The sequence below is a fragment of the Colletes latitarsis genome, chromosome 10, assembly GCF_051014445.1.
Source record: "Colletes latitarsis isolate SP2378_abdomen chromosome 10, iyColLati1, whole genome shotgun sequence".
Classification (NCBI taxonomy): domain Eukaryota; kingdom Metazoa; phylum Arthropoda; class Insecta; order Hymenoptera; family Colletidae; genus Colletes; species Colletes latitarsis.
Window position 1 is genome coordinate 31,841,375 of NC_135143.1, and position 12,686 is coordinate 31,854,060.

Here is a 12,686-nt window from a genome sequence, read left to right on the forward strand (position 1 = left end):
GAATTGTTTCGGCCGACAGTTTGTTTTAGTTTCTCTTTTTCAGTAGTATTTGTCTGTCGAAAATTAATTTACTTAACGACAAAACTATGTAGATGTATATTTAAATATTTATAAAATGTTCAATTTAAAAGTGTCGAATTGAAAAATAAAGAGCTTCTGCCAAATTCAAGCTGTTGTGAAATACATAGACTGGCGACAGGCGGCAACAGTTCTATGTATGTATATGTCCGTGCAAGTAAAGGGCGCATTTATGTAGTATATTGTACGAATTCAAAATCTAAGAAATTAGATTTGTACAGGAACTGAAACAAATAGAGACTGAATTAAAATATGAATCAACAATTCCAAAATTTAAGAAATCGTGAGGATCGATTAGAATTACAAGCATTTGTTCAAAATTCAAACGTAGAAGAGGTGAGATAAGTTTGACTCGGTGGTTCTTAACCTGTGGTCCGCGAGCCCCAAGAGGGTTGTAAATAGGCATCTCGGGGGTTCGCGAACTTGCACAAAGAAATTTTAAATATTTATTTTTGTTGCGTATATTATTTCTGAAACTATCAACTTAATCTTTTCGATGCTTTGACATTATGGTAACTACTAGACTAAAAATGTAGAACATTACATAGAGTGGGTCCGTGGAAAAGAAATGTTAAGAACCACTAGTTTAATTATTAATTAGAGTAAGAAATGTTAAGATTAAGAAAAAGGATTTGTGTAGCTCGTGAAAATAGTACGTGGTAGCATTTGTAAAGCAGATGCATCGAAGATATTAGATGATATTTTCCAAGCATTTTCTGATTCCGAAATTTGTCAACTGAAACGACGTAAATTGGTTGAATCTATATTGAAAGTGTTAGGAAAAGCTAAAGTACCTGCAGGCCATGTGGATGCGATCGTTAATCGGATAATATTCGACATTCCAAAATATTCTAAGCAACATCTTGTTAAACTTATAGATTTTTGTGTTGCTGGTATTTGTAATGACGATGATGAGCTGCAGAGGTAAAATAGTCTATGTTCTCTGTTATTTTATCTTTATCAAAATACAACAGATTCATAATACAGTTTTTCTGCACTAGCTGGAAAGATTTATTACCTGTGTTGCTCGAAGCATTGGAAGGTGAAAAATATATTGCTTATGTAGATGTAGAAGTTTCTGGGACCGAGTTTAAAGCATTAATCATTAAAAAAATATGCGATTATCGTTGGAACGTTGATCTTCTGCCATCATTGGCAAACATGTTTGGGTAAATATTTTTCTATGTTTAGAGGGCTTTTTGGCTATTTTTTTCATTTATAAAATATACATTGCCAAGTGGTATTTATTTTGATTAATTGACTATAAAAAATCATTACTTTCAAAGTACAATGTTAAAAGGTTGACTAACTGCTCCTATCGATCTATACATTTAAGTAAATATCTCTTTATAGTTTTAGCAAAATTTACTATAGAATCATTGAAACATGCAACTTTCCAATGTCAAAAGGTTTCTTATTTCTAATTTGTACTATTGAATTTTATTGCAAAGGAATATGACTTTAAATAAGGCAGATCACATGGAAGTTCTTAAAGCATTATGTCGTGCTTTGTCCAATCTATCCCTAAACCAAGTGCCTCCTTTTGTGTATCAAGCTCTAAAATTGTGTAAAGTTCGAGACAATCAATACCTTTTAGATACACTTTGTAAATACTTTGAGTCTTATTATGCAAAAGCGCTTCCTATGGAAGATCTGAATAGCATCGAAGATATTGGTATGTAAACAAGAACATGTGGATCAGTGTTATGGATCGATGATTATTATATGTTACTTTGATTGATTTTTTCTACACATATTTACATACAGGTTTAATAAATACAAAAGAGGTACGAGATATTGAGAGCACTGTATTATACCACGTGTATCAAGCAGCACAATTAAATCACGAAAATATGAAAGATTTTATTCGTTATTTGAAATGTGTTTCTCATGCTCCAGAGTATACGTTACAGCCATTTATATTTGCTGTGTTGCTATCAGTTTCTAGTATACACGAAGATCAGGTAAAAATATAGTAGTCCAAACATCAGAACAGTCTCTATTTAATATTATACTAATTCTAATAAATCTCTATTATACTAATCAGGTATATACATTTACTAGATTTTTGAAATACTGAGATTGGTTATCATTAACAGTAGCTCGGACAAAGAAAAAAGAGAGAATAATGCATGGTTGAGGCAACTTTTACCCTCCCCTTGTGTCATTATCAATATTATTCGACAACTCATCGATAGCAGGTAACGAATCGGAATTTTTTTTTCGGCATATATTTGTTCCAATTACTGCTTACTTTGCTTCTAGCAATAAAGATCGCCATTTGGTACTAAAAGGACTCACGGGCCTGGCGTTCACATTAATGAATACAGATCAAAAAGTGAAAAATAGTATAAAGGTCGTGTGGTCTGTAGGAGCAGAAATAATTCGAGAAGTAATTAAAAAGCGTCATGAAACGGTTGCTATCGTATTGCAAGAATTAGTCCATAAAATAGTGGCTGATGGCATACCGACAATTCACTACACGGGTAACGAAGAATAAAGTCCTAATACAAATTGATCAACAAGCATGATTATCGTTCGTTTGTCTTTATTAGAAAACGTTTTCTAGATTGTTTAAAGTATGTCTGTCGTGAATTATCAGTAATTGTCTTGGATCACCAAATCTGGATCACGACTCTTCTTGAACGATTGTTATTTTTACCGACTATAGTGGCTATTCAAGTTTTATATGCTATTTTCCCATTGATGCACGTTTCGCCTAACATTCGAGAAAGCCTTCTTCTGACTTTGAGAAAAGCTCTGTACAGAAAAGGTATATCAAAACGACAAATGGCGGTTACTGGATTTCTCGAGATGCTAAAGTACTCGAAAATGCATTCTTTGGATAACTTTAGGCTTAGTCAACGTTGCAACCCCGTTGTGTACGCTATTAGTTCCAGTTCTAGATCAACATTAACTCAGGTATAAACAGTCAGATATTTACCACCGTAGCGTACAAACTACAATAATTTTAATCATGCTACCTAGGTAACTTTAGAAAGCAATACACAACGAGAAAAGACAGTGGAGTGCGATAAAACGTTGTGTTACGAAATATTGGATATATTGAAAAAGAGCTTTACTTACGAATTCGAAGTTAGATTACATCTATATAAAGGTAGAAGTACAACAGTTTACAAGTCAAGAAGTAATACCCTTTGTGAATGATACTATGTTTTCAGGCTTCTATGATTCTGTAAAAAGAAATACTGAAATAACGGAAATCGTGCTGGACATACTGCTTTCACATTTGAATCTCTACTTTGATACAGATGATAATGTCTTGCCACCTATAAAATTCGATCTGTGTACAAACGTTCAAGGAGCAGAGGTAGTTTTACAAGAACCTATCGGAGAACTGATATTTGTAGTACAAAAGATATATGTCGATACGCTTTTGAAAAAATCAAATACTTTTGACAAGGTGTACAGTATTTTGGAATCATTATGCAAGAGAATGACAGCTACCGAATTAGAGCATTTAAATCTGGTAATTGAAACAATAACACCAAAGTTCCATACGAATATTTTCAATCTGTCAATTATTACAGGAACGTGAAATGGATTTCGCAGATTTTCCGAAATCACAAATAAAGTTGAAAAGTCTCGGTATTGCAATTACGATTTACGAAGCTTTAATGGCGCTTCGAATAGGAGAATACTCAAAAGGGAATCAAGAAAGCTGCCGCAAAATCGACGATTTATTCAAAGGATATACGCGATTAGTGGACTTTGTTAAAATGGTAGTTTGTTATGCGTGATCATTTTTTGACTTCTCTCTTTCACGACATATTCTAGACTAAGGTTTTCCATTATGGCATTCTTGACAGCAATCCATAAAAATGAAAAAAGCCGATGGCGGTAAACGTAAGAAAGATAAGGACGCAAATAATACAACGAGAAAACACGATAAATCAAGTAATATCAAAATGCCAGACACCATTATGGATTTGGATACAATTCATCGAAGCTTGTTGCTATTATACTCGTGAGTATAGTGTTACTTTGTCAACTGTAATACTTATAAAGTAACACTGTTTGACAAACGAAAACCATCTACAGACCCTCAAATCAAAACAATGATATCAACCTTCGGGAAAACCACAATTTTTGTTGCTATATATTCCAAACATGCGAACAGCTCTTACAACGAACAAAATTGTTAATGACTGATACATCGCAAAAACAGCTCAAACAGTATATAAATACATACATCGAAATTGGAGGGTAAGCTAAAAAAAAGATAAGGAAATGTTTGTGTGCCTCTTTTTCATTCGTCAATGATAATGAATCTTTTGTTATTTAGGTTGCTTCATGAACATTTCTTATTAACTTTAAATGATGCATTTGACGACGACCAACAGGTAGCAATACTAGCTTTACAGTGCTTTTCGGAGATTTGTTCTTGTATATGTACATCATTTTCATCAGAGTTGTCACACTTTCTTGATCGGATTTGTGGGTGATCCTAAATACATAAACACAATAATTTGCCACATTATTTAAAGGAAGTTCGTTTCTGCCTGCTATTTATTTCTTTTTATTGTAGTACGGTCAAAGAAAGATTCAGTATCGAGGGATGTTAACTTCCAATTGCAAGAAGTTATTTCCTCGTTGAATACTTGCTTGATAGCCTCGCTCGACGAAAAAGTAGAGAGTGATACGAGAAAAAAAATACCATTCCTATTATTACAAATTTTAGAACAATTTACATCTAAAATTAATTTTGAAAAATGCGATCTTGAAAAGGTTGGTAACACCGATCTCTTACGATATGCATTTTATCGGAGAATTGTGTTTTGTGCTTACAATTATTTTCGTCTGTTAAAAAAGGTGCACAAATGCTTCAGCAAAATGGTTAAAACAAAAAACATTGAAAGTTCTATCGTTCCAGCTATTATTAAATTTTTGTTACGTTTAGAAGAATATACTCAAGCGTACGGAGAATCGTTGAACGAAATCTGTTTGAAATTGAACGAAAAAGTTGGCACTATCGACGATGTAAGCGATAATTTTAAATTTACAGAATATCTTCTTGTCTTACATTTTCTTTGTACTGAAAGCTCACTTCTATCTTCGTACAGACGCAGATTGAATTGACGTCGAACGAAGAGTATCAAATTATATGTGATGATACTTTTGTGCAAATCTATAATGTGTTGAACGATTGCATAAAAGAAAAATTGAACAATGTTTCTTGGTTGCTGTTGCGGTTGAAAGCAGAAGACACCATAGCCCATGCACCTGGAACAATTGATGAAGTATGTAAGTAAAAATTCTAAAGCACAAATTAGATTTTTACAGTGGTATCTCGCATTTAATATAAAAATCAACCGTAACGCTCAAACAGGGAACAATAATTTAAAAGAAAAGGAGCGAAATTTGTGTAAGCAATTGTCCTATCTTACACAAGTACTTCACATATTAGCTAACACGTCGATAGATCTAGGCCCGTGTATCGATGTCACGTTTAAGAACTTACAGTGTTTGTATCATCTACTCGGAAATCTTACAAAATATTTCTATGCAAAATCGAACAGTCAAAACGCAGCATTCCAAACAGCCAAGTATGTACTGGTATCGTTTTATGTAAAATTGATTTATTATAAGGCTATTACTACATTACATTACTATATTTTTTCAGATTCATTCAAGTGATACAATTGGCCGGCAAACCATTGAAATCTGCCTTTTACAACTTAGTGACGTACGTCGAGGTATTTACTTATTCAATATTTTTTCTGTTTTTTTGAAACAGTGTTTCTCAATTGTGAGCACTTACATAAAAGAGAAACGTATTTTTATATTTATTTTTGTATATTACTATACTTTTAGAAAGTGTGCTAAGAACTTTTCTTAGAGAGAGGGGTCCATGATAAGTTGAAGATTGGGGAACACTGATTTAAAAGAATAATTGTCTATACTAACATCCTCATTAACGATTAATTGATCGTATATATTCTTTAAAGGAAAGCCAAAACAAATTAAATTCGAAATCTGATTTGCACGCGCAACGGAACAAAATTTTAAAGGAAACAAAAGTAATACCGCGCGTAGTCTACGAAATTGAACAATTCAACAAGGAAGTATTGTTACTTGGCAAAAGGACGGGCGTGAGTATTGGGTATAAAGCAAATATGGGCAAAGTTTTTATCCGGATACTGTTCAAACGAATAAACGTTATAAATAAATTGCTGTATATTGGTTTTATTTGTCATTTATTATTTTAATAAAAATTTGCCCAACTCTGGTACAGAGTAATATGCACTAATCATCTTTTGGTAGTTCTGTAAGTGTTTGAAACTTTTTTTACATGTATTGTGCAGATACCATTGGAAAAGTATATGAAACGTAGCGTGACAAGAGACTTTAGAATTAAGAATTCACAACTGATAGAAAGCATTGAGAAAATGGATGTGAGCATGGTAAGTAACAGCGATAGAAAAAAAAATTGATACTAATCCTGCATTTTTAATGCCATTATAATTATTTCTAAATGTGATCTTAATATATGTATTCTTATGTTTCTACCTTTGATAGCTTACTTTGTTACACACGGAAGACACAGGAAATGACACTCGTAACTCGAACATGGACGAGTCAAGTACCATTGCTGATGAAGCGACACCCTCAAAAAAACGAATTAGGATGGAAGATTGAAATGTTCTTGTTTATAAAACTTTTTAATATGACCTTTCAAGTTTTGTACTTTTGAAACATTTATAATATAATATACGAATGAATTTACTATTGTTAATCCTTATCATATCCTTCGACGTGTCATCGTATGTCGTGCTGTCATTTATATAAGGTAAGGGCCACACGACCGTCGAAACGATGTGCGTTTCTATGTTCTTCATTGGCTTGGAATCGAAAACAACGAAGCCAGACAAGATCGGCGTTCCTACGACTGTTTTGATTGTTTTCAATTGTAAGACAAGGAAAAACATAAAAACGGACACCGTTCGACGCTTGTGTGACCCTGGTCTTAATTGACAAACTTGTCTCGATAAATTCCTGTTAACGATAAAGAAGCTTTGCAATTACATCAATGGTTTCTAAACTTTCTAGGAGGCGCTTGACTAAAAAAAATTTCTACATCCAAGTTAAGGGAGACCATATCTTCACGAGAATCAAAAACTCGATTTTTTTTATTAGCTTATTTAAATGTATATATTATAAGGAATGTTCCATCCATAATTATTAAAATTCAACGATGAATGCTACAAAAATGAAAACTTTTCTTTCGTAGCCCCCATTTTCGAACTGAATTATATACTGGTTCAAGAATAAAAGAAAAAATGTCGCGAAATATTTTAAGAAACTAAATGTTTTATATTCCAATGAGTAATTCGTGTTTTTACACTTTATGTACTTGTTTATACGTGCCTTGTGTAACTACAATATGATAAACTTTATTTTTTCGAAGAATACTTTTCATATAATTCACATATCAAATCGACCCATTACCTTTCTGGAAATAGCAAAGCTTTCCCACAAGGAAAGCCTATATTGTATAGAGTATGTTGCGCAGAGACATAGCATTACATATTTTATGCTACAAAGTCCAATGGTCTGTTGAATCCTCCTTTTCTATTCATATACTGTCTGTACTTTCTTTTCAGAATAACATGCACAGCACCTACATCATTCCCTTCGACCTTCTTACCCTTAGTAGTGTCAAAACCACAAAAACCCATTATTCTCATCATTTCTTGTTCCTCGGGTGTCTTCCCTTGCAGATCAGCTTCTATAAAGTATTAGTTCATGAAGACCACTTATAATCTTGGAATCATCGTTTTGAAGCAGGGATTCTAAACGTCTCCTGGTTAACCGTATCTCTATACATTGGTTAATTCGATTAAATGGGCTACTCTACCAGGTTCGGGTTCGAGATAGAATCCTTGCTTTCAAACCTATAGTTTACCTGTAATTATAGGGCGTTCTGCTGTGGTAGGTTTTGCTTTCGGTTTAGGTCTATCTCGGTCTCTTGATCTTGATCTGCTATACGAACGTCTGTGTCTTTCTCGATCACGATCACGATCCCTTTCTCTATCCCTTGACTTTACTCGATCACGCTCGACGGATCTATAATTGTCTCAAATTTGTAACACACTTTTGCTTTGGTATGCAACTTTATCGCTAAAATACTCTATGAACTTTTTAAATATAAAGGTGTACCTTCTTCGTCTTTCACGAGAGCGTCTTCTTCTTCGATCTCTCTCTCGTTCTCGTTCCCGATCACGATCACGAGAACGATCTCTCCTCCTTGCCGGTGAAGGTGTACGACTACGACCCATATTACGTGATTTCAAATTCTGAATTAACCTAATATTAACATTATAGCTATTATCGGGACGACACTCGTTTTAACGCTTTGTTTTTCAAATACCTAATAACAGAGGAAAATAGATACTGATAAAAGTAATCGAATAGTATATACGGATATCCTTATAATAGGTTATGTTTATGTACATTGAATGTAGTACTGTACAGGATTGCGGTAGATGCCTATGTATGTAGTAATAAGCAACGTCACAATGTAAACTATGAAATTTACGTTCTTTAGATTAAAGTTTCTTATAACAGCTAATTTCATATGTGCATGCTTTGTTTTTCGAATGTTACGAGCAATCAAAAGTCATTGTAACAATTCAATCCGCAACATATATCGATATTTAATCGTATTTGTTTGTGCCTATGATATGCTTATACGCTAAAATTGATCGAGCAACGATTATTGTCAATTGGTATTAATTATATAATGCGAAATTAAGCATTGGTATATGTAGATAAAATTATAATAAAATGCATATAGATTTGGATGTTTCATTTAATGCGATAAGTAATAATTCAATGTGTAAATGTTTTGAATAAAAATTGTTTAACAGATTTACATTGGAGGTAAAAACATGTCGGAAAATCGTTTACCTCGTATCGATCGAGGAAACGAGCAAATTTGAAAGTAAGAGGGGGTTTACAACCGTTATGGGAATATTAGAATATGACAAAATGTATAAATTTAGGACGTATAGGCCACGGATTGGCTGAATCGTTGAGGGTCAAAGAGGTAGGCGTATACTCGGATAGAAATAGAACATAGAATTTTCATCATGAACTTCTCACTCAATCGACTACCCACGGCTTGGCTGGTTAAAGCTAGCCGCTATTTATATCCGTTTATTAGATTTAATCTTAAATGTAACGTAACCGTTTGAAAACGAACTCGTACAAGTGATTCTCTGCATCTAAACCTCTTGTGTCGATCGTAAATTCGAGATTGAACGTTGGAATGATTCAAAATTCGTAAAACATGCAAAGGGCGGTACTTTGTACGAGAGACATCTGATTACGACAAATAACGGGAAATCCAAGTATTCTTATTAAAATGTCCGTTAGCAATAATTCTGGGATCATTTTGAGACGACACAAAGCTGAGGATATAAGAGGCCGTCAACCGTTCTCGCGTCATTAAGTTACAATCGTTCGAAGAGGCGTCACCTTTTTTATATAAACGTGTTGTTCATTAACAAACGGAGGGCAGACTCAGTGACGGATTAACGTGTAATAAATTTTGTGATCAAATACTTTCGTGATGGTAAGTGAATTCTCCCATTGACAGTGGTTCATGAAGTTACAGTGGCAAAGATGGGCATTTTTTAACCAAGTAAATGTGAAATAAATCTGATCTGATCGTATTTGAACTCGTAACAATAATTTCGTTGGATTATTTGTTCGATATTGAATCGTGTATCGTTTCTTCTACTGTTCGTTTATGTGTTGATAAAAGTAAAACGATTAACAAATAAATGGAAGGATCGAGGTTTTTCGAAAACGCATTTTTGCATTGTTTCAGCGTGAGTGTATATCCATTCACGTCGGCCAGGCTGGCGTCCAAATTGGAAATGCTTGCTGGGAACTCTATTGTTTGGAACATGGAATACAACCTGATGGACAGATGCCGACAGATAAGATCGGAGATGATAGCTTCAGCACGTTCTTTAGCGAAACTGGTTATGGGAAACATGTGCCTAGAGCAGTATTCGTCGATTTGGAACCTACAGTAGTCGGTAAGAGCAGAAGGAAAGGGAGTCAGACGATGGTTGTTCGAAGGACACACTAAAGATTATGTTAATAATGAATTAATTTACACTGAGCGTTTTTATACGCATGCCAATTATTTGATTCGTAACAAAATTGCGGTGTAAACGGTGGTATATCGAGTTGGTACGGTACGATGGTCTTTTTTAGACGTATCGAATCAAAATAATACGTGCATTAAACTCTGTAATGCAGTAAACATTTAATTTAAAAAACGGTTAAATTAAGGTTACGTTCGTTCGTATCTCGCAACAGTCATATATGTATATCTCATCTAGTTAGAAAATTCGGGTAAACAAAACCACGTGACCTCAATAGAATCTCATTGGTTCGTTGTGTCTCCGGCCAAGAGTATATTGTAGACACGACGCATAGTAAATCGATAAATATATTTTTATTTAAATTATTTCATTTGATATTTCTAAATAGTTGCTCTTATTGGTTCTGTTGCTTGAGAACTAGTTATCGTACGTTAATATATTCCATAAGACGATCAAGTGGAGCTAAGCAAAACCACGTGACTGTGCTAAGACACTATTCCCCAAATACATAAAGTTACAATAGCATTTGTAAAAATTACTAAAATAACAACTATTGTACAAGTTCATGTGCGCTATGTTAACAAGGGAAAATATTTAAAATATCTAATAGATAATTATCTAGGTAAAAGATTTTGAAGTACGCTGTCGGTAACGATAAAATTTCGTTATTTCTTTCCGTTTTAAAAATATCTACAACTTCCGTTATTCCCCATTTTTCTTATCAAGAAGACTCAAAGACTCGAGCTTTATACGACACAATTGTAAACAAAGTCCATATTTGCAGATGAAGTACGAACCGGAACGTATCGACAACTCTTTCATCCGGAACAATTGATCACTGGCAAAGAAGATGCGGCGAACAATTACGCACGTGGTCATTACACGATTGGCAAGGAAATTGTGGACTTGGTGATTGATCGAATACGGAAACTATCAGATCAATGTACCGGGTTGCAAGGATTTTTAATTTTTCATTCGTTCGGAGGCGGTACTGGATCGGGATTCGCTTCCCTGTTAATGGAACGTCTTTCCCTTGACTATGGAAAAAAGTCCAAATTAGAATTTGCAATTTATCCAGCACCACGAGTTTCTACAGCGGTCGTTGAACCATACAACTCTATTCTCACAACTCACACGACTCTCGAGCATTCGGACTGCGCTTTCATGGTCGACAACGAAGCAATTTATGACATCTGTCGACGTAATCTGGACATCGAAAGACCCTCCTATACCAACCTTAATAGATTGATCGGACAGATTGTTTCCTCGATAACGGCTTCATTACGGTTCGATGGTGCTTTGAACGTCGATTTAACAGAGTTCCAAACAAATTTGGTCCCGTATCCGAGAATTCATTTTCCTTTGGTTACTTATGCTCCAGTAATATCGGCTGAAAAAGCGTATCACGAGCAAATCTCGGTCGCCGAAATCACTAATGCGTGTTTCGAGCCAGCGAATCAGATGGTAAAGTGTGATCCTCGACACGGCAAATACATGGCTTGTTGTATGCTATACAGAGGAGACGTTGTTCCGAAAGACGTAAATGCCGCGATCGCTACCATTAAGACGAAACGATCGATACAATTCGTAGATTGGTGCCCGACTGGATTCAAAGTTGGTATCAATTATCAGCCGCCTACGGTTGTACCTGGCGGTGATCTCGCCAAAGTGCAGCGAGCCGTCTGCATGTTGTCCAATACAACAGCCATCGCGGAGGCTTGGGCCCGCCTCGATCATAAATTCGATCTCATGTACGCAAAAAGAGCTTTCGTTCATTGGTACGTGGGCGAAGGCATGGAAGAAGGCGAATTTTCCGAGGCTCGCGAAGATCTTGCCGCATTGGAAAAGGATTACGAAGAAGTCGGACTAGACTCCGTCGATGTCGATGCAGAAACAACCGATGAATATTAATGCTATTTGCTTTTTCTTTACCTATTTTTATCGATTGATCTGCTTCCCCCCCCCCCTTCGATTTTCTCACTGTCCATCGAGGTCCCAGTTTCTTCCTTCGCTTAGCCCTTTTTCGTCAATCGTTTATTATTTCTTTTACAGTTATGCTGGTTACTCTTATTGCAATAAACTTATTGCAAAAAATTGTTATATCGGTACTAGTTAGTAGTTGAAAAGATCTGCGAATAAATGGTAGGTGTTGTGAATATGAATATAGCTTCGTATTATACCATAAAATTTTTATAGTCGTGACTAAAAAGTCATGGGCGCAAAACTTTTTTTTTTTTTTTTACACACAGTGTACCTTAAGGAGGATCAATGATCATGACTGTATTAAGTTGGCTGAGGCCGGTTTTTGCTAGAAGTGATATAAAAGTATACATAGTATATAGATGAAACAGAGTGGAGTATTGGTAACCATGAAGGCAAGGTAACGATACGCTTAACACGAACTGTACGTTCAACGATCGTTATTGTCGTCGGCGAATCCCTGGACAGAAAGCAGCCACGCGGCAA

General features: G+C 35.0%; 3 protein-coding genes across 8 annotated transcripts; 2 read left to right on the top strand and 1 right to left on the bottom strand.

Moving 5' to 3' along the window:
* Positions 1–262: 262 nt before the first annotated feature.
* Fanci (Fanconi anemia complementation group I) lies at positions 263–7,685 on the top strand. Of its 3 annotated transcripts, XM_076774519.1 has the most exons (22): positions 263–414; positions 719–1,002; positions 1,080–1,247; positions 1,530–1,753; positions 1,846–2,042; positions 2,143–2,279; positions 2,344–2,564; positions 2,648–3,000; positions 3,067–3,196; positions 3,261–3,568; positions 3,630–3,821; positions 3,909–4,066; positions 4,141–4,305; positions 4,385–4,536; positions 4,628–4,827; positions 4,912–5,079; positions 5,163–5,343; positions 5,429–5,645; positions 5,723–5,795; positions 6,048–6,191; positions 6,405–6,503; positions 6,619–6,758. In XM_076774519.1, the coding sequence occupies exons 1-22, from the start codon at positions 331–333 to the stop codon at positions 6,736–6,738; spliced, it is 3,975 nt and encodes a 1,324-aa protein (XP_076630634.1). In that variant the 5' UTR covers positions 263–330; the 3' UTR covers positions 6,739–6,758. The 3 variants fall into 3 exon arrangements, with proteins under 3 accessions (XP_076630634.1, XP_076630635.1, XP_076630636.1); XM_076774520.1 differs by lacking the exons at positions 5,429–5,645; positions 5,723–5,795; positions 6,048–6,191; positions 6,405–6,503; positions 6,619–6,758 and adding an exon at positions 7,568–7,685 and having other exon boundaries at positions 5,163–5,339; XM_076774521.1 differs by lacking the exons at positions 5,723–5,795; positions 6,048–6,191; positions 6,405–6,503; positions 6,619–6,758 and having other exon boundaries at positions 5,163–5,339; positions 5,429–5,584.
* On the bottom strand, positions 7,280–8,775 carry Ytr (U4/U6.U5 small nuclear ribonucleoprotein 27 kDa protein yantar). 4 transcript variants are annotated; one of them, XM_076774523.1, is made up of 4 exons: positions 8,573–8,775; positions 8,260–8,470; positions 8,006–8,166; positions 7,280–7,828 (listed from the first exon to the last, which is right to left on the bottom strand). In XM_076774523.1, the coding sequence occupies exons 2-4, from the start codon at positions 8,376–8,378 to the stop codon at positions 7,632–7,634; spliced, it is 477 nt and encodes a 158-aa protein (XP_076630638.1). In that variant the 5' UTR covers positions 8,379–8,470; positions 8,573–8,775; the 3' UTR covers positions 7,280–7,631. The 4 variants fall into 4 exon arrangements, with proteins under 4 accessions (XP_076630638.1, XP_076630640.1, XP_076630639.1 ...); XM_076774525.1 differs by having other exon boundaries at positions 8,568–8,775; XM_076774524.1 differs by having other exon boundaries at positions 8,260–8,493; positions 8,568–8,775.
* A 425-nt stretch (positions 8,776–9,200) lies between these two features.
* Positions 9,201–12,561, top strand: LOC143346603 (tubulin alpha chain, testis-specific). Its single transcript, XM_076774848.1, has 3 exons — positions 9,201–9,676; positions 9,935–10,148; positions 11,005–12,561. Exons 1-3 carry the CDS (start codon positions 9,674–9,676, stop codon positions 12,129–12,131), a joined length of 1,344 nt encoding a protein of 447 aa, XP_076630963.1. The 5' UTR covers positions 9,201–9,673; the 3' UTR covers positions 12,132–12,561.
* Positions 12,562–12,686: the final 125 nt, after the last annotated feature.